The 20,886-nt window shown below is 41.0% G+C and overlaps 1 protein-coding gene across 2 annotated transcripts; it reads left to right on the top strand.

Moving 5' to 3' along the window:
• The first annotated feature begins 9,710 nt into the window (after positions 1–9,710).
• Positions 9,711–20,094, top strand: lrrc8c (leucine rich repeat containing 8 VRAC subunit C). Of its 2 annotated transcripts, XM_034235701.1 has the most exons (4): positions 9,773–9,860; positions 14,997–15,139; positions 15,243–15,312; positions 16,727–20,094. In XM_034235701.1, exons 3-4 carry the CDS (start codon positions 15,280–15,282, stop codon positions 18,971–18,973), a joined length of 2,280 nt encoding a protein of 759 aa, XP_034091592.1. In that variant the 5' UTR covers positions 9,773–9,860; positions 14,997–15,139; positions 15,243–15,279; the 3' UTR covers positions 18,974–20,094. The 2 variants fall into 2 exon arrangements, with proteins under 2 accessions (XP_034091591.1, XP_034091592.1); XM_034235700.1 differs by lacking the exon at positions 15,243–15,312 and having other exon boundaries at positions 9,711–9,860.
• The last annotated feature ends 792 nt before the right edge of the window (positions 20,095–20,886 follow it).

Genomic DNA, 20,886 nt, shown 5'->3' with positions numbered 1-20,886 from the left:
AGACGCCTTGCTCCTATTGGCGAGACACGCTGGTGGACCAAGCATGAGGCCCTGAAGAAGGTGTTTGGCTCCTTTGGAAAACCCGAAGATGGTCTGTACGTTGATGTGCTGCTGACATTATCAGCTATACAGAAACAGGCAACAGTGAAACCATGTATCCGTGTCATGGCCAGAGGATATGCAGAGTCATTGCTCAAGTATGAGACGATCTTGACGGCTCAAATCTTCCTCCGCATATTTGAACATACCTCTCCATTGTCTAAATACCTTCAGACTAGGGGTCGACCGATAATCGGGGCCGATATTCCGCATTTGACCGATTATCGGTATCGGCCTTTTTTTTGTCATGATCCAATTCTATCAGTTTCCCAGTTACACAGGGACGCGGGAAGTCAGTCAGAGTTGGGGGTGCGTGCAGCGGAGTAACTGGTGCGGAGGGGGGGGGGAGGGGCTGCGAGTGGAGCCTCGCAGTTTTCAGGTTGATATGTGAAGCTCATTAGCTAGCCAACATGTATCTAGCAAATGTTTAGCAACATATTAGAAGTGAGGCTACTAGACTAACGTTAGGTCTACTGTAATAGCCTCACTTTTAATAGTTTGCAAAACATTAGCTAGCACTAGTGTTTTGCAGTTGCTAGCAGCTTATATTGGGATTTTATGCTAGATAGACAGATATAATAAATTAAGCATTATTGTTAGTTAAGCATGTCAGCCTGCAGCCCCACTTCTTGTCTCTCTAACTCATTGCAGATGGCTGCACTAAAGAAAAGGGCACAGAGAGGAAACCAGTTGTAAGATGTTTAAAAGTTCATTAAACATAATATATGCTTAAATTCATTTCAAATAAGTTGTGTTGGAGTTTGTGTTATTCTACATTTTGACACCAAGATTTTCTGACTTTACTGCAAATGTATATCGGTTCCAAATATCGGTTATCGGTCTCCTTGATTACTAATAATCGGTATCGGCCTTGAAAAAGCCATATCGGTCGATCCCTACTTCAGACGGCAGGATTGGACATCCTCTGCTCACAGAATGGTGGCATCGACACAGGATACGCTGAAAAGCTTGGGAAGAGATTTTGAATCTGTAAAAAAAGCAGCAGACACATTTGTCAACTGGACAAACACAGAAATCCAAGAGAGAGATGACACGGACATTGAAGTGGAGGCCACACTGCCACAAAAGAGGAGGAGGATGAAGAAAGTCTTGCCTGGAGAGATGGCTCAGGATGACACCCTGGATGATGCAGAAAAATCCTATGAGGTGAATGTGCATAACCGGATCATGGACACAGCAATTGAAGCCATTCATAGGCGCTTTTTAACACACGGCAATCTATATGCTGACTTGGCATGTCTGGATCCCAGAAACTTCCCTCAGCTCTGCACCAGTGCTCTTCCCCAGTCTGCCCTTCAAGACTTAAGCAAGTGCTTGCAAGGATTTGACAGCAGGGCAACCAAGGAAAATCTGCAGGCCGAGTTGAAAAGCTTTGCACTCCAGTGGAACAGGCTGAAGGCATCCCCATTGGCAGAGTACAAAGCAAGAACAGTAGAAGATGGATCAGGTGGTGAGGAGGAGGACAACACAGAAGAGGTTGAGATAACTCCCATAAGCTGTTGCTCCTGCAAAGAATGCCCTCTGTGCTGCTACCAGATACTTCGCCGTTTCAACATGCTAACAGATGCATACCCTGTCCTAGGCCTTGCTTATAAATACCTGCTTACATTATCCCTCACACAGGTGGCTTGTGAGCGCACATTTTCAATTTTGAAGTTTATTAAAAACAGACTCAGAAGCACCCTCTCATCTGAGAAATTGGAGGCATTTATGTTGATGGCCACAGAGAAAGACATCCTCATGGCCTTGGACTCTGTGATAGACAGACTTGCAGAGAAGAGTGAGCTGCTTAAAAAGCTGCTCCACTGATAAGGCGAGAAATATTTCATATTATTGTTATTATCACACATTACACATTATGGATGTAGTAATTCATTATTTGTCATTTGAATGATGCTTTTCAGAAGTGTTATTGTGCTCATGTGTTGATCCTTAATGGTGTGATCATGAACACTAAATGATCAATTATTCTCCCTTACAGGTTGTTCTGATATATTTGAGGAGTCGTTCTCCCTCTGTTCTATATGTGGACTTGTTCTCTCATTTGGGACCACTGTTAGAATTTGGTAAGTTTATCATGTATTTTTTAATGTTGTATAAATTCATACTTCATCATTTTAAAAAAGTTTGGAAGAAACGCACATCCCAAAAGTTTTCAACTCTAGGTGAGAGGAAAACATTTTATTTATTTTTCAGACTTAATAATGTATCAAATTCCCTCTCAGGTTGACCACTTGACATGTGAGAGCTTGAGGAGTTGTTCATCCTCCGTCCATTTTCAAGGATTTGTTCCACTTCACCACTTTTTGGCTACTGAGAAGTCTATGATTTGTTGAGTATGTCATGTGTCTTATAATGTTATATGAATTCATACTTGATTTGTGATGAGAGACTTAATAATGTTTCCATGTCTCTTTTAGGTTGACCACCCCTATATATGAGAGCCTAAGGAGTTGTTTTCCCTCTGTCCCCTTTTGAGGACCTGCTTTGTCTCCTCCATCATTCACTGGGCCACTTTTGGGTTCCTGAGCTTATTTCATGTGGTGAGAGGAATGCAATGTGTGTATGTTTAAAGGTTTATGTGAAGAAACATACTATATGTGTGATAAAATGACAATTGGTAATTCATAAATGTCTCTTTATATTCTCTGCTACCATTATCTCCTGTCAAACAGGTTTTCCTGACCTGCTAGAAGTTCTTCTATGATGCTTGAGTCATCATCATATCTGAGAGCTTCGTCTTGACTTTGTGAGTTTATTATGCAACTTGTTTTGTCTCAGATTGAAACAAAAGGTTTGATTATGATTATTTCCTGGCTGAAGATTTTCATATTGATGGTTTTAATTTCAAACATCTGCAAATCTTTTAAGTTCAATTAACAGTTATGCAGGTAGGCCTTAGGGCTCTTTTGAGACTTAAGTCATCCTTTATCACAGATAAATGTGTTCACTAAGTGTCACTACGTCACAAAAAGGCTACATGGCTACATATACTTGTCAGTACACAGATACTGAGTACAAGTTCTGTTTGCTGTTTCTTGCAGGTCACGAATTTGGTGAGGAGTGGAGCTGGCTTGCTGCGGACGAGGAAGTAGAGCAATACATACTTGTGCACATACACGTATATGAGAATGCATAATCTATTCAGACCTGTAACCCATGTCTTAGACTTTTCACACAGCTATATATATATATTTTTTTTTTCCAATTCTCTATTTATGGTTTCATAATGACTGAGTCACCGTTGAGTGAGTGAGTTTCAGCTCTAATGCTGCTACTGTCTGTAATATGTTTCTATTTAGATTATTTGTCAGGATATTTTTTTGTTATATTGTCCGAGTCTGGTTTTAACTAATACTGGGCTTACACCAAAAGGTTTTCACAGTCACAGACTAAAAACTGAAAGGGTAGCATAAGGGTTCTTCCCGTTAGTCTCGTCCCACCCCTAGTCATGACATAACTTCTGTTGTGATTTGACACTATAATGAATAAAGATTGATTGATTGATTGATTGATTGATTGATTGATTGATTGATTGATTGCTATAGCTGTACATTTTAGTCCTTGAGTTCATAGTTAAGTGCTTTATTTGTAAACTGCTATCAAGGACTATGACTCCCCTTTGTAGTATGCATGAGAGAAGATGCCGCGAGATTAGTGGATTTCTATGTAGTGTCCGCTGATAATGTAGTGGGCTGGTCTGGACAGAAAATGCCAGGGCTGAATTTTTGTCCCAGTCCACCCCACCGTCTCATTTCGTAGGCCGCTCACTCCAGCCTACCCGGTCTACGTGGGCTGGGTCCTCCGTGGACCGCGCAGGCTGTGTACACCGAAGGGTGCAGCCCCTGAATTGAGACACGGGGTGTTTCTCAATGTCGAGGAAGGCTGCTCCAGAGCCACTAAAGCATACTACGTCATCGGGTGCCACCGAAGGACTGTTCCAATATCCAGCTTAATTGAATTCTACCGAGGCCGTAGCAAGAAATTTCAAGGCTGCACATGTGTAGACTCTGCGGTCTTAAAATCCCCACAATGCTTTGCACACGGACCAATTTCCAAATCTTTGGTGGAAATCGCGCTCCATTTAAGGCGGGGCCTCGCATATGACGCACACCTGCACACCTGTTAGCCTGTTCCACAATTCTTCGTTTTCCGAGGCTAGGAAGGATTCTTGCCTCGCTTCTGAAGCAAATGACTCGGAGGTACATGTGCTACCAAGCAAGCGTCCTCAACATTGAGAAACACCCACAGTGTCCAAACGGCGGTACTGCAACTTCCGTATCAGTCCGTGACGTCACCCGGCCCAAAACAACTTTTTCCCATTGATTAACATAAATCGGTGGGTAATTTTCTTTTAACTAAATAAACTACCAGTATTAACTATGTTATAGCCCTTATTAGAATAATTCGGTCCTTAAAGTTGTAAAATGCACTAAAAGCCGAATCTAGATTTATTTTCTCTCTCCATTCATTCTAGTGAGGCGAGAGTGGGAGCTCGGTGGGCGGGGCTTAAGGGGCGCATGCTCTTTGAGCGCACATATGGGTTCTTCTGCTCTGGCAGCCAGGCATGATGGGTAATCTGTGACGTTTCGCTCTCTCAAAAGTTGGGCCATTTTCACTTCATGCGCCAATGAGCAGCTCTCATAGGAAAGAACGAGACCCCGCCTCCCACACTAGAATGAATGGAGAGAACGCTCCCAGTTCTTATTATACATCCATGGTCCACACATGTGCAGCTACGAAGTACGCCGGCCTCGGTAGAATTCCAAGTATGCTGGACATTGGAACAGTCCTTCGGCGGCACTCGATGACGTAGTATGCTTGAAATAGAAGGCTCCTTTGAGATGAGCGAGACCGACGCAGACCTGCGTAATTGCGACCGCCGTCTTGCTAGTGCGTTGCATGATAGTTAGTCATTTTGTCCGACTTGCTCTGGAGGACGCCGGCAGCCTTGAGAGCGAGGCGGAGCAGTTTCTCTCCACGAGCTGCAAAAGCTAAATGCTTGATGGGAAACGACTCGTATATCGAGCTGAGCGCTCATTGGTGGTTTTTACCGCGTGCTGCTGATGAAACTCTCCAATTGGCTCCACAAAAGTTTGTTGTTGCTTTGTGTCAGTTTTACGTCGCCACTTCCATTCATATCCAGGGGATGCAGTTTGCAGAGCTGTCATTGGTTGAGATTAGGGCTGTCCCGAATACCATTTTTCGGGCTCCGGATATTCGGTAGTAATCAGCAGCGAATATTCGGTGCGGAGAGAATTTTTTTTATTTAATAAAAAAATGTTTTCCCACATTTTTTTCATAATACGCTCCGAGACACCTGACAACACGCTGTTAAGCAGAGGCGCAGAAAGAGAATACTATTACGATTTATATGTATTTATTGTCTCAGTACTCGCATACATTAAAACTAAATGTGTCCTCTGCATTTAACCCAGCCGCAGTGCAGCGCCCGGGGACCAAATCTGGTTCCAAATTCCGTCTATAACGTTTTACAACCTGAAGATACAAAACACATATTTCTGTTATAACAACAATACTTTTAATAACATAGCCGTAACAGTAGGCCTAACAGTGTAATACTTGTTACCGATACAGTAAACAGTATTTAAATAAATGAAGAACGAAAAATAAATGAACGAACTGTATGCCAATAATTGCCTTAGCCCCAGATGTTCCCACATTGCTCCTATTATTTTCACTATTTGGATACAATTTAAAAACTAATATAAAAAAACAATTCGGTTGCTTGCTTGCAACTATTTTCCAAGCAAGGTAAGTGCACGATATTTATCATGTGTGACGTTACTGTTTAAACGGCGGATAAAGCAGCTTCATCATGGCAACTTGACAACAGCTAAGCTAAGCTAGGCTAGTACTTACAGCATCCGGTGACTTTTCAGAGTTGTTGTGACACCGTTCTTGTCGCATATTTGGCACACTGCCTTCTTCTTACCGTCGTCCAATTTAAAATGGTCCCACACAGCTGAAGTCTTTGGCATTTTGTGTTCAGGTGTGTGAAACGAGGTGAAGCGTGCCGTTTGCGTTCGTGACTGTGAGTGAACGCGATGTCAGGAGCACAGGCTGAGATTGTATATATTTCCGCATTTTAACAGTGCAATTCAAAAGTATAAATATAGTATAAGAATATGGCAATTCACCTTTATTGATAGCATACATTTAGGAAAAAAATGTATTGTTTTGGAAAAAAATAAAAAAACGAATATCCGAATAATGAAATTGAAACCCGAATAGTTGGCCAACGAACGAATATTAGAATAGTCGAATATTCGGGTACAGCCCTAGTTGAGATAAGTCAGTACATCAGTGTATCCTGCAGTTATAGCTCCTCCAGAGAGCCTCCTCGATGCTCGATCCATTCACATTTTTCATCATTGTTCCACAATGTTTATCATCATGAAATTCATATCTATATATTTTATACTATACTTGCACTGCTTACCGTTTTCATACTTTATATATCTTAGCATATTTATACACACTGTTAATACTGTTCATACTGCTCACAGGCTGCTGTGTATATCTAGTGCAGTGGTTCCCAAACGGTGTGCCGCGGCACACTGGTGTGCCGTGAGGCAAGTCCGGGTGTGCCGTTGGATTTTGTGACAACCATACGTTATTATTGCAATATACAACTACACAAAAATAATTATTTTCAGTACTTTGTAGGTTTATATGTACGTAATCTGCGCGACTTGTGCGTCCACATCTCCAAGTGCAGTGCTGCATAAACATGGCTGAGTCAGCGATAACTTTCAAGGGGTGGCCCATTACTTTGAGTTCGTCCGAAGAATAGACAGGAATGTGACGGTGAGGTGCAAACTGTGTCCAGGCCAGAAGCTGTTATCCACTGCTGGAAACACCACGTCAAACCTCAACAAACACCTGCAAAGAACACATGCTAAGGTGAAGCTACCGCACACGCTATTTGTTGTTTGTTTATATCACGTAGTCTGTTCTTCTTCTCTGTCTTCCGGTTGTTGCCTGTTTTGAATGACAAATACACACTACCGCCGCCTGCTGGTAAGGAAAGTTATTGCCACTCACGCATGCGCAGTTTGTATGTGCTCGAGTAAAGTAACGAGTAAAGTAACGAGTTACTTTATGTAGATAGTAACGAAGTAATGTAATATATTAAATTTTTTTAGTAACGACCCCATCTCTGGAGTTGGCGTTCTCTACTATGATTTACATGAAGAACAACAGGAGGTCACGGCTCTCTGTTGAACAGGACTTGCGAGTGGCCCTCTCCTCAGTGCCACCAAGGATAAAGGCGAGGCGTGTGGTGCAGTGGGTTGTGAGTTGGTATTCGGATCAGGAGGTCACAGGTTCAAACCCCACTGCAGTCAGCATGTTGTCCCCAAATTGCTCCTGTGGGGATTGTCCACAGTATTGAGTATTGAGTATGTAAGTCGCTTTGGATAAAAGCGTCTAACAAGTGACATGTAATAATAAAAAAATTCTGCGCGCCCCGACAGGCACATGTATCTCCAGGGCCGCCCCTCCCTACAGGCCAATCACGCAGGCTGCATGGGGCCCCTCCTTGCGCAGGGGGCCCCGCCCAGAGGGCCTCAGCTGCTGTGCGCAGTTCTCCGCACCCCCGGCTGACACGCGAGAGTGAGAGGTGACAAGGGGAGCACGTCTGTAACCCGACACCGTTGCAATGAATCGACATCTGACCAATCACAACTCTGATACGGCCACTAGTGCAGGTGAAGAGATGTCGGTGAAAAGACAGTTTCAGTCCGGCGCAAAAAACAAACCATGAAGAAACTAGAGCATCACTCGAAGGTGGGTTATTGTATGAGTCAAATGTACAACTTGCGAATGTTGTATAAGTCAAATTGCCATTTGCCATATTAAAACATCAGCTGCAATTCACGACATGAAGAAGGCAGTCTCTGCAGAGCATATACTAATGGAGATGCAGTTATTTCCAGCATTCTTTATTTACCATTCATTCAAGTATGTTATGCCTTTTATCTGCTAATGTACAGGAGGAAGAGTGATACACTGTCTGTCTACTTGGCTTACATAACAGTTAAAGTTTACAGCCTAAAAAACATGGAGCATGTTCCCCCCTTATATTCATTTTGATGTCAATTTGCACATTTCATGGTGATGCTCAGCCTCTCCCCTTAACTCCTAACAGTCATCATCATGTCAACCACAACACAGAGAAATACTGAAGTGTGTGTAGTTGTTGATACATTGCTGACAGAGGGAACTACTGTACATTTGAATACAGATTTAAGAAATATCAGTTTTTGAGCATGTCATAAGCATGTTTTGTCTTGACTATATTACAACTATATTATGATAAAACAATATAGTATTTATATTATTGAATTGATTATGATTATTATTATTAGTAGAAGTTGTTTATTTGCATTAATTATATTTTAATCTTTTTGAGGCTAGTATTTGGCAGGAAATGCAGACGTATTCACCTGTAAACGCATACTGAACGACATTTACATTTACCATTTACCTCACTGCATAAAAAAGTGTTGATAATAATAATAAACAGGAATTATATTTGCAAAGTAGCCTACTTTGTTTCCAAAAACATTTTTTTTCACTCCTGTCGGTTGGGGGGGCCTCATCTCACAATGTCGCTTGGGGCCCCAAGTTGGCCAGGGGCGGCCCTGTGTATCTCACTAATTTGTAAATCGGCAAAATATTTACAATAGCACATGTTTCAATGCTGATTGCTGAAATGTTACATTTATAATTTGTAGTTCAGGACCATGGACAATGCAGCTTCCTTGCATTGACAGTTCTCTGTGCTGAATTTCTGCTGAGTTTCCTTTGCCTCATTTTTAATGTTGTGACCTGTCTGGTTTAAATGAGTGTGTTGCTGCTTTGATGAAGCCTATAATTTGATAAAGTTTCAAATTAATTTCTGAAATATTTCGTTAATAAATATTTCATGAGTAATATAATTGTCTTTGTCACATTTTATTTGGCATTAGTAAATAATTATGCACATTTACAGATATTTTACATGATATGAGTGATAACACGTGTTATAAGGGCTATTTTGCACAATAGGTGTGCCTTGAGATTTTTACTTGTCCTTTGGTGTGCCTTGGGCACAAAAAGTTCGGGAACCACTGATCTAGTGTATTCATATTCCTCACTGTTTATTCATGATTCAATTAATTCTATATTTTATTCTAGATTGTGTACATTACTTTTCACTTTACTGCTTTTTGCACTCCTGGTTAGAAGCTAAACTGCATTTCGTTGTCTCAGTACTGTAATCTGTGCAATAACAATAAAGTTGAATCTGATCTTGAGCAGGAACACATGTATTTACTTAGTACATATCTGACATTAACGATTAAACACATGTGTGGATTCTTTATAAATGCAAACCAAGTCAAGCCGACTCCGAGCTCCGACTCAAGCTTTTTGAGACCTCCCCCGGCTGCAATCAGCTATTCTCGTCTACTTTCGAGGCGAGCCTCAGCTCATCTCAAACAAGCCTAATGGCTCTGGAGCAGCCTTCCTCGACATTGAGAAACACCCCCAGTCTCAGCCGGTCTTCCTGAGGCCCCGCCTCTCTCGGTCTGACAGGACTGTCGGGCTGCCGAGGATCCAGGAAGGTCTGCGGGCAGAGAGAGGGGACCGCACCGCGCACACCATGATCCGACACATCACCACCGCCTAAAACACCGCTCACATCCTCAGCTCCAGCTCTCCTCTACAGCCAGGTAAAGCACCGACACTGCTGCGATGTAGCCATGACACGGTCCGGTGTGTGGACTATCTGCGGAGCGTCACTTATTTACACTGCGACCCGCATTCCGATAGTTTACCTGGGGTACACGGACGGTGTGACTGCGCATTAGTTCACAGCCTTAAAGGCGAGATCAACTCTCTCTTTAACATGTCCTTCATATTCTAACGGTTATAGCTGGTTAGTGCTGACCTCAGGATGAATCACAGCTCCTCTGACTGTATTTGCACTTTTTCAGGAGCTTCCGTTTTAACTTAGAAAAAGTGTGCCTCATTAATAACTGCCAAGATGTTTTTTTTTTTTCCACATTCTTAACGAGACAGGACTTTTTGTTTGCCTGGGGCTGGGTGTGTTTCTAAACATGTCTGTTTTTGGAGATCTGGGATTCAGACACATTTCCTGTCAGGAAGGGACAAGGATAGGAGGGCCTGGTCAGCTCACTCAATGGCTGACTCATCCAGGGGAAAGACAGGAACTCTCCTGAGGACTAATGCTAAACACAGGCTTCACACACTGACCCAAAGCATCTATTCTCTCTGCCCTTTTTTTCTTTTTCCATGACTCCACCCAGTTATTACAACTTTAAAGGTATCATACAGTCATCTGTTTTCCACACTTTCCACTCATAGACACATACGTATTTGATTTAGCCTACGTTTAGGAATAGAGTGTTACAGTAATGACATGTTTTTGTAAGCTGACCTGGGAGTTAGACAAAAAGCTAGGGAATGTTCCATTGGATGTGGGAACCTTGCGGAAATAAGATCTGTGGCTAACACAAGTTTATGACACGTTTTGAACAGCATATATCTCTACTGATGCCACTTTCATAGTCATTGAAGCGTAAATGCAATAGCCAGAATAAAAAAGCTAACATTAGTTTATGAACAAACTACATCGTGGTCACATGACTTCGCATCACCATCGCTAAGCTAAAGGCGGCTAATGTTTGACATGATGACGTTTTATAGTCTCATTTAGACGCGTGTTAGGACACCCTTTCTAGTCCCTGTGAAACCAGTCATTCCCAATAGAGTGTTTACTGACGTAGTTTATGTTGTAAAACAAAACGTTAAATTATCTTTAGCTTGTGTTCCTCTCCAACTTTTTTTCAGGTATCTAATCCGTTCAAAAAACCATTCACTACAAGACGACGTTACCCGTTGTGTTGTGCTAAGATGCTGACTCATTTCAGCTTTTATGACTCATTCCTGCATCTCTATTAAGTCTTTGGAATTTGTATCTGACCCCTAAAGGAGGACTTCACCTATTTGATATGGATAATGTCACTAGGGATGTATCTGTGTGGGCTTTAAAGCCTGCATTACAAAGTTTTGATGTGGAGTTGGAGGCATAGAGGATCTAATGAAATAGGCTATAGAGTTGCATGATGGGAAATGTTGAGTGTTTGGAGTGTAACTACAAGTCGGAATTTCTTTACCTCTGCTGATCTGTGATTCCTGCAAAAAAAGAGCTGAGCGTTATTAGTTTAACTCTGTAGGTTATGATTGGCTTTAATAAAGTTCACCTCTCATTCTTTGCTGCAGTTTACCCTTATTAATCTGTCACTCCCCTAGCATAAATATACAGATTTTGAAATAATGTAGGTCATTAGTCTACAATAGTCAGTCCGTCATCACAACCTTTCATTATTCAGTGTGACTAGGAGGTCAGGAAATTGTAAAAAGAAAAATAGTCCACACTGAAAAAGGTTGGGAACCCGATATTATTATTCTGTATATTAAAAAAAAATGTGTTCAAGTAACTCACTTGCAACTAAAGCTGCCAAAAACATTTAATGGATCTAAAATCACATTTTTGCAATGTTGTGGAGCACGAGGTTCAAAAAAAGTAAAAATACTCAAATGAAAGTGCCTCAACATTGATCTTAAGTAAAATACTAGTAATTGCACTTGTTTAGACTTTACAAACTGGGTTAACATAGATTCAGATTCACAGGGACCAAAAGTAGTTCCATTGAAATCCGTTCACAGCGAGCTCTGTGTATAACACAAGCAACAAGATATCATTGTGACTGAATGTCAGTGTTGCTGTTGGATGTTTGTTTTATTGAATACACATTTTTCAATGTTCAAAAAACTAAATTCCATTATGATAGATATCTCAAACATTGGCTCATAACATCAGCACAGCTACATACCATAAGTGAGATAAATGGTTCTTGTATTATGCCTGAACTCACCCATAACTATCAGCAGACAGTTCAGTGTAAACAACATCCACTCTCCAGCCTTCCTGTTGTTTATGATGGTGAGATGGAAGAATCAATCAAATATTTTGTGTGAAAACCTTTATTGAAGTATCAATTATATAAACTCTCTATAAAGCCCCAATGCTTTCAGCAACACAGGGTTTCCCACACATAGACTTTACTTTGGCGGGCCGCCCAGGTATATTAACGTCCGCCCAAGTATATTTCGCGACCCATTTATTTATTTTGATTTTGTATTATTATTATTTTTTTAATTCGTCCGCGACCACAACACCATCTGTGATCGATTAACTTGTGGACAATGATCCCTCGCTCTACGCCTCCTGTACCCAGTCCCGGACTGACCATCGGGAAGACCGGGGGGTTTCTCGATGGCCTGGCCTGTTAAGTGGCCTGCCTCACACAGGGTGACTGGCTGTCCACATGATGTGGCCTGCCAACATGGCCACTGTCATACAGATCATAAATTAAAGCCCTTGATTGGTCTCTGTGTGTCATTCAAGCTCGGGATAACCTCAGCTCAGGCGAGGTAAAGGACTCTCTGAGTGTTTAGATAGTTAACTTAGTCTAAGTTCTCAGTGGGTCTCAAACGGTTTGGTCACCATTTATGTAAACACATATTTCCATTTGAGGGGGGAGTGATTAGTAAAATATGCATGAATAAAAAAAGAGAGCTAAAACTAGTCCTTGCTGCTGCCTCAAAGAGAAGAAGGGAGGAGAGGAGCAGGGGGGAGAGGAGAGAGGGAGACAGGAGAGGCTGATTCAGGAGCCCAGACACACTCACAACTATAAATGAACCAAAAATAAATAAATAAATAAACAAGTTTCAGTGTTTTTCATATTGGAAATGGTATGTTATTGGTTATGGCCATGATTTAATGATTATTGAAATGTATACAGTTCTGTTTCATATAGGTGTTTCCATAGATCTAGTCTCTTTATTTCCCCCCTCAAAGTGTACCAGATTGATGCATTTAACTCCAAAATAATCTTACCGGGGGAGCATGCCCCCGGACCCCCCTAGAAGGTTTGAGGTCCACCCCCACTTAAAATCACACGGATAGGTTCCTAAATTCATTTTAAAATAGTAACCCATGTACCTGTTCGCTCTGCCATGGCGTGAAGGGTCTGCTAACAAGCGACCAACAGAAAGGTTAATGTTAATGTTGTTGCACGTCACAAAGGCACGTCACCTCAACCCCCCCGCTACCACCACCCCCCCAAGTATATTTCAGATCTGTGGGAAACACTGCAACATACTCAAAGTTACCTTCCAGCTAAATGAATAATGAACCACAGTTTGAGTGTATTGACAGCACCTGACTCTGTGGCTCCTTGGAGCTGCAGATGATAAAACACTGTTATTTATTCTCTGGCTCATTGTAGCTTATTCATAATACCTGCTTAAACTTTTAGACACATACGGGACATGTTTGTTTACATTTTTTCCAGCAGGCCGTTTAATGCACTTTGCTAACTACAAACATCAGTGCTTATACAGACTTGTCATCGCCTACACCTGTTAAAGTTTGAATGACACTGCAGCCAACCTACTAAATAGGACACTGGCTGCTGTAGTAAGCACTTTACAGAAGGTGAGCACAGTCATGTGAGCAGGAGGCTGCAGCAGGGATAACCACTCTCTATCCTGCTACATCTGTTAACAAAGACAAGTGTTTCAATACTCTTTAGGGATTAAAAGCTTGAAGAGCATGCTGGGAGTAAAAGGAGATCCGGTGTAATTCAGTTTTGTCGTTGTGTTCATTAAAGCCACTTAACAAACACGTGGGCTTCTTGGACTATGAAGATCATCTCTAAAAACACAAGTTTTACCAAATTAATCATAGTTTACTATTCTGTGTGCACTCACTTTTAAATAATGACTTTTTAATGTATTTCTGTATAATGTTGGAGCTCCATTAGAGAGGGACTCATCAGATTAATTAAAACATGTATTTAGTGGTCTGTGTTTCCCACTGAGTTAATGCCAAATTAGACAAGGTGTGAAACCTCAAGGTTCTGGGAAAGGAGGACTATTTGGGTTTTGAGTTGAACTTCAAGAAAAGGCTGCATCTATGCTAGCTGCTTAATGTTTCTCAGGTATGTTAACCCTGGTCACCTTGTTAGTTAATTATGTTGTTGTGCTAACAATTTGAAACAGAGTTCACATTGAAGCTGAGAAAGGCCCCTGCTTCACCCACTATGCTATGTCTATGCAATGGCTCCTTTCATTGCAGGTTAAGGATCATATTTCCCATAGGACTACTGTTGGTCTCCGTAACGTCCCCTGTGGTTTTCTGAAGAGCCAATCTAAAGGCTGGCTTTGGCAGTTGGGACTCCACCTAACCTCATTTCGTTTTACTATGTGAAAGGACAATAAATAATCTAATCTTTATCCAAAAAGGGGAAGAAATAGCTAGCAATCGTCATTTAAAGTTGCCACACACTTATTAATGCACACATTTATGTATTAATATAATTTATATGGGTGACTTTTATAAAAAAGCTTTATCCAAACGCTAATAGTATGCTAAAATGCTCACAATGACAGTGCTAAAATGCTAATGCTTCGACGGTGTAATGTTTACCAGGGTCAAAGTTTATCTTGCTATCATGCTAAGGTTAGCTAATTAGCACTAAAGACAAACAAATGATTTGAGCTAAAATAAAAGTCGCGATATATTGACAGTTCAGGTTTGAACAAATTATTTACAATTAATCTTAAGGGAGACATGAATGTAAGGTAAAACGTATATTGTTGTGACTGGAACTGAATAAAAATAGTTTCTAGTGCCTACTAAATATTGTAATGTTTCACCTCCCTATCGCCAAAACTATTTGTGAGGTGGCTCTAACGTTCCACTCTTTTGTTCACAGGCATCATGATTCCTGTGATGGAATTCCGGCAGTTCTCTGAACAGCAGCCAGCGTTCAGAGTCCTGAAGCCGTGGTGGGATGTGTTCACTGACTACCTGTCCGTAGTCATGCTCATGATTGGCGTGTTTGGATGCACTCTTCAGGTCAGTAACCGTGCCTCACCATGATGTTTCTTCTTAAGAGAACACACTGTAAGCATAATGTTTTGTAATGACTTGTGCTGCTTGTGTTTACTCTTTTCAACAGTAATCATCTCTTCAAAAGCCTGGGAGAAATTAAGCTAATGCACGCTAATCTAGTTCAAACTGCAACATGTGTACGAGAAAAAATGAATTGTTCTAATTTTCATTACATCAACAGTTATTGTATTCATGTTTAGGCACTCTAAAAGACCATTATAGAACATTACTGCTGTGTCTCATGCACTGGCACCAGCTCAAAGACACTCATTATCTTACAACCTGGCCTGTGTGCAGCAAAGGAAGCATTCAGCTTCAGTGGAAACATTTTCCCACCCAGCCCCTTTTAGTAAACATGAGATTCCAAAGTCTTGTGGCCTGGCACTTAACTTCTCTCTCAGTGGGGAAAATAGGAGCATTTTGTTTGGCTGCTGCAATACTATGTTGTGCAAATACTGGAAATGATACCAAAACATTCTTCAAAACAACTGTTCACAGGATATTTATCAGGCTGGGAGCAGCTATTGTTTCCCAGTCTCGCTATAACAGTGTTTGGACATAATCTAATAGTTTGTAAATGAAGCGGATCATTATTTATGTAGCCAAGCTTACTTCCCAAGTCAGAACTTTATCAACATGCTATTTTGTGTAATTACTTCATTGCCTCACACGATATTCCCTGCGTTAAACGTGAGAAGGAGAAAAACAGAGAGAGACTGAGCCTGTATAATCCTCTGTATACAGACCACGGCAGACTTTTCATTTCAGTCTGTGATGTCCTGCAGCACAACAGCATAGCCTTACCATAGTAATAATGTTCTGAGTAGTTTGCTTGCAGATACATAATAGTTTCAGATTATTTGCCGCTGTACTGTAAAGAGTGCACAATATGCCTCCCCTACAGCCCTGCCACTATTGAATCAATGTGCCCATTTCCTGTTATTACATTGCAGAGTAAAGCATCTGTTTTTCATGTTGTTTACTATTGCAAGCTTTTGGCCAATATTTAGTATGATAACTAGCACTCAGTAAACATGTTATTTATCGAAATCAGGTTAGAGAGGAAACCAGTAACATTTGATCTGCTCCGAAGCCTGGTCACTTCAAATCCTTTTATTTATGCAACAGTTTATATTACTCTGTTTACCGTTAGCACACTTACAGAGCTATTCCTTGGCAGTGAGTCAGTGCATGTTTGTAGATGGGAACAAGCTTCTACTGAGCCAGCTGTGGAGTGTTGTCAGACTTCTTTGCTTGTGTTATACATGGTTAAGAAATTGCCTTTCTCAAGGGGAAATCCAGCTTCGAAAATCATGTGTCTAATGCCAGGTTCAGCTTACACATAAGGTTTCTATTACAGTGGTCTCTGTGTCCGATTAGGCAAGTATTCACTATTTCTTTCATCAGCTGTCTCAGATTAAACTGCTTTGGAAAATATGAAAGGAAGATAAAAAAGAAACTTGATCCTGCTCAGCATCATAATTGATTGATCATTCTAACATTATGATACCTTCACCCTAATCTTTAACTTTTTCCTACGTTTTGTTTCAGGTAATGCAAGATAAAATCATATGCCTTCCTCAGAGAGTTTTGCCGCCTCCAGAGAACACAAGTGAAGTGGAAGTAAAGTCACTGTTACACCTGCAACCCAATATTTCTGCCGCACCAAGAGAAATGACCGGCCTGAAGACCGATCTGGATCTTCAACAGTACAGTTTCATCAATCAGATGTGTTACGAGAAGGCTCTGCATTGGTATGCCAAGTACTTTCCTTATCTGGTTCTCATACACACACTCATTTTCATGGTGTGTAGCAACTTCTGGTTCAAATTCCCTGGCTCCAGCTCTAAAATAGAGCATTTTATCTCCATGCTTGGCAAGTGCTTTGATTCTCCCTGGACCACGAGAGCTTTGTCGGAGGTGTCCGGAGAAAATCCTGAAGAAAAGGATAAAAAGAGCATTACTCTTAGGTCCAACATCACCGTGTCTCCTGGTGAAGGAAGCTTGGAGAAGACACAGTCCCTCAGGTCGATCCCCGAAAAGATTGTGGTTGACAAGCCATCAGCGAGTGTTCTTGATAAAAAAGAGGGTGAACAAGCAAAAGCTCTTTTTGAAAAGGTGAAGAAGTTCCGTTTGCATGTTGAGGAAGGAGATATCCTTTATCTTATGTACGTACGGCAGACAGTGTTCAAGGTATTCAAATTCCTCCTGATCATTGCCTACAATAGTTCTCTAGTGAATAAAGTGCGAAATAGAGTGCATTGTGTAGTTGAGATCCAGGACATGACAGGCTACACAAACTTTGAATGTAATCACACAATGGCTCATCTGTTTTCTAAGCTTTCCTACTGTTACCTGTGTTTAGTGGCTGTCTATGGATTAACAAGCCTTTACACATCTTACTGGCTGTTTTACCGCTCACTGAAAGAATACTCTTTTGAGTATGTGCGTCAGGAAACGGGCATCAATGACATCCCAGACGTCAAGAACGACTTTGCCTTCATGCTACACATGATTGATCAATATGACCCTCTGTATTCTAAGCGATTTGCAGTTTTTCTATCCGAGGTCAGTGAGAACAAACTAAAACAGCTCAACCTCAATCATGAGTGGACCGCGGAGAAACTGCGTCAGAGACTGCAGACTAACAGCAACAACAGACTTGAACTCCAGCTGTTCATGCTCCCGGGGTTACCTGACACTGTCTTTGAGTTGACAGAGCTGCAGTCACTCAAGCTAGAGATCATCAACAATGTCACCATCCTTGCCTCAATCTCTCAGCTGGAGAACCTTCAGGAGCTGTCTCTTTACCAATGTTCTTTAAAGTTGCACACAACAGCTACCTCCTTCCTCAAAGAGAACCTGAAAGTGCTTCGTGTTAAATTCGATGATAACAGGGAACTTCCAAACTGGATGTACGGCCTGCGCAACTTAGAGGAGCTCTATCTCACCGGGTCTCTGTGCCCTGACGCCTCCAAAAACATAGTTCTTGAGTCGCTGCGGGACATGAAGTGTTTGAAAACGCTCTCCCTCAAGAGTAATTTGACCAAGATACCCCAGTCTATAGTTGATGTTTCCAGCCATCTGCTTCGGCTATACTTTCACAATGATGGCACTAAGCTAGTAATGCTCAACAACTTGAAAAAGATGACCAACCTGATTGAGCTGGAGCTAGTACGTTGTGATCTGGAACGCATCCCACATGCAATCTTCAGCCTAACGAACCTGCAAGAGCTCGACCTGAAAGAGAATAACCTGCGATCAATAGAAGAGATAATCAGCTTCCAACATCTTCGAAAGCTCACTTGCCTCAAACTGTGGTACAACAGTATCATGTATATCCCAGAGCATATCAAGAAGCTTGGTAGCCTAGAGCGCCTCTACTTCTGCCACAACAAGATCGAAGTATTGCCTTCACACCTGTTTTTGTGCAACAAGCTGCGCTACCTGGACCTGTCCAACAATGACATCAGATTCATCCCTCCAGAAATTGGAGTCCTTCAGAGTCTACAGTATTTCTCTGTGGTCTGTAACAAAATCGAAAATCTACCAGATGAGCTCTTCTTTTGCAAAAAGCTCAAAATACTAAAGCTTGGTAAAAACTCACTGTCCATACTCTCGCCAAAAGTTTCCTACCTGGCTCTACTGACATACTTGGACCTAAAGTGCAACCACTTTGAGGTTCTGCCACAAGAGCTCGGTTGCTGTCATGCTTTGAAGCGCAGTGGCCTTATAGTGGAAGAGACACTGTTTGAAACTCTGCCTTCTGATGTCAGGGACCAAATGAATGCTGAGTGAGATGCCTTATAGTAGCCACAGTGCCTGCTGCGTGTTCTGTCTACCAGATCAGAGCATTACTTTTGTATGAACTCATTACCAAAGTTAAGTATTATACAGCTGTTATAAAAGTTATTTTTTTAAGTTTCCTTGACAAATTAGATTGCACTTACTCATGTTGTCACATGGAGTGTGGCTGCAACAGGGTTGATTGTTCTGCTGTTATTCATCTTTCACATACTATCAAACCACAAATCATTCCTCAACTAGGAGTTATTGCTAAGAGTCAGATGAGAAGATGAACATCAATCTCATTATTTGCAAATTAAACATGAAGGCACAGTTAGCAGGCTATTCGCTTTGCTTACTGTCTGCTTCTGTCCAACAGTGAAAACACACCTACCAGCACAAAGCTAACTTAATACATGTTATATTGCTTGCTTGTAGCTACATTAAAACTGAAGTAGTGTGAATTGGGGATTACATGTTAGACTATTTTAGGGCCTGGTTTAGTTTTGCAGTCTCCTAATTAGAAAGCTTTAGAGGTGATGGTCGGCAGATTTGTTTAAATCATTGGACAGAACCATGCTAGGTTCATACCTCCCCCCATTACAGTCTTAATGCTAAGGTAACTATGTTCTGGCTTGAGTTTCAGATTTAGCAGCCAGGCACGAGATACTGTATATATCCATCTTATTATCTAACTCTTGGCAAGAAAGCTAAATAAGTCTTTTTTTTTTTACAAACTATTTTTAATGTACATTTCCTGTCAGTGCTACATGAAATAATTTTATTACCAAAAATATCACTTAGGTTAAGGCCAGTAAACTTGGGTATTCTGTATTGTATATGTGTTTTGCCCTTATAAGTCATTTTTTATTATTCAAGATAATTCGTTCAAGAGGATCATAGCAGGCAAGATGCAACAAACAAGGAATATAATGTCTTGGCTAAACAATTCTGTATCATATAAAAATACATATACATACAAGTGCATTAAAACTTAAAGGATTGTAATACCAGTGTTTTTTTTCCACTCTTGAAATGTGCGCAAGAAATATGCAACCTATTTCAAAAATGTATTTTCATAAACAGTTTTTTATGTTGTTGACCATTAAAATTAACCAATCATTTGGAAACATCATATGCTAGGATGGATTGTTTTCTTAAAGTCTAACAGAACAAAAATCCACCATTTAATTAGGACAATGTTCTTGGGCAGAACCAATAAGATGGTAATATTATTTTCAAAAAATGTAAACAAAAGGCAGGTGAAATTTGGTGAATATTATTTTATAGAATTGCAAAAGTGTATATGTTGATTTTTGTACATTTGTATTTTTTTTTTTTCAGAGATGATGCACAGAGAAGATGCACACATGACAAAAATAGCCTTTTCCCTCAAAAAAGTAGCTTTCAATTAAAGACATTTTTTTAAAATAGGAATCTATTATGAGAGTCTCTTGAATGTTTCTTCTGGTGAAAGGCTTGTATTTTTTATTCCCAAGAAAACAAAGCTGTGATATAACTGAAATTGCACCCCTTTGCACTTTCACGACGGTCCCTAACTTCAGTGGGTCATCTCCTCTTTAACAGTGTCAACCAGTGCAAGGTTTGCTAAGAGCGCTATGCTGTAGTGTACATCATATCAGGTTATGATGTGAAACAACACCTGTTCCACACCAGGAGAGATTTATCCTGAACATTACAACAGAGCTGTTAGGTCATTCTACAGAAAAGGTGGAATCTGGGAGATACAAATCTGCTGAAATATATTCCTTCTCAGGGGCGGACTGGCCATCTGTAGAATCTGGAGAACCACAGAACGGCCGGTCGTCAAGGGCCGTTGACGGCCGGCTGGCCCTTTAAAAAAAATTGTTTAACGTCATAATTTAAGTTGCACTGACGGCCAACAGAGGGCGACAGCGGCCGCT

The sequence above is a fragment of the Gymnodraco acuticeps genome, unplaced genomic scaffold, assembly GCF_902827175.1.
Source record: "Gymnodraco acuticeps unplaced genomic scaffold, fGymAcu1.1, whole genome shotgun sequence".
NCBI lineage: Eukaryota > Metazoa > Chordata > Actinopteri > Perciformes > Bathydraconidae > Gymnodraco > Gymnodraco acuticeps.
Note: the sequence above shows the minus strand (reverse complement) of the source record. Positions and strands in the feature narration are given on the sequence as shown.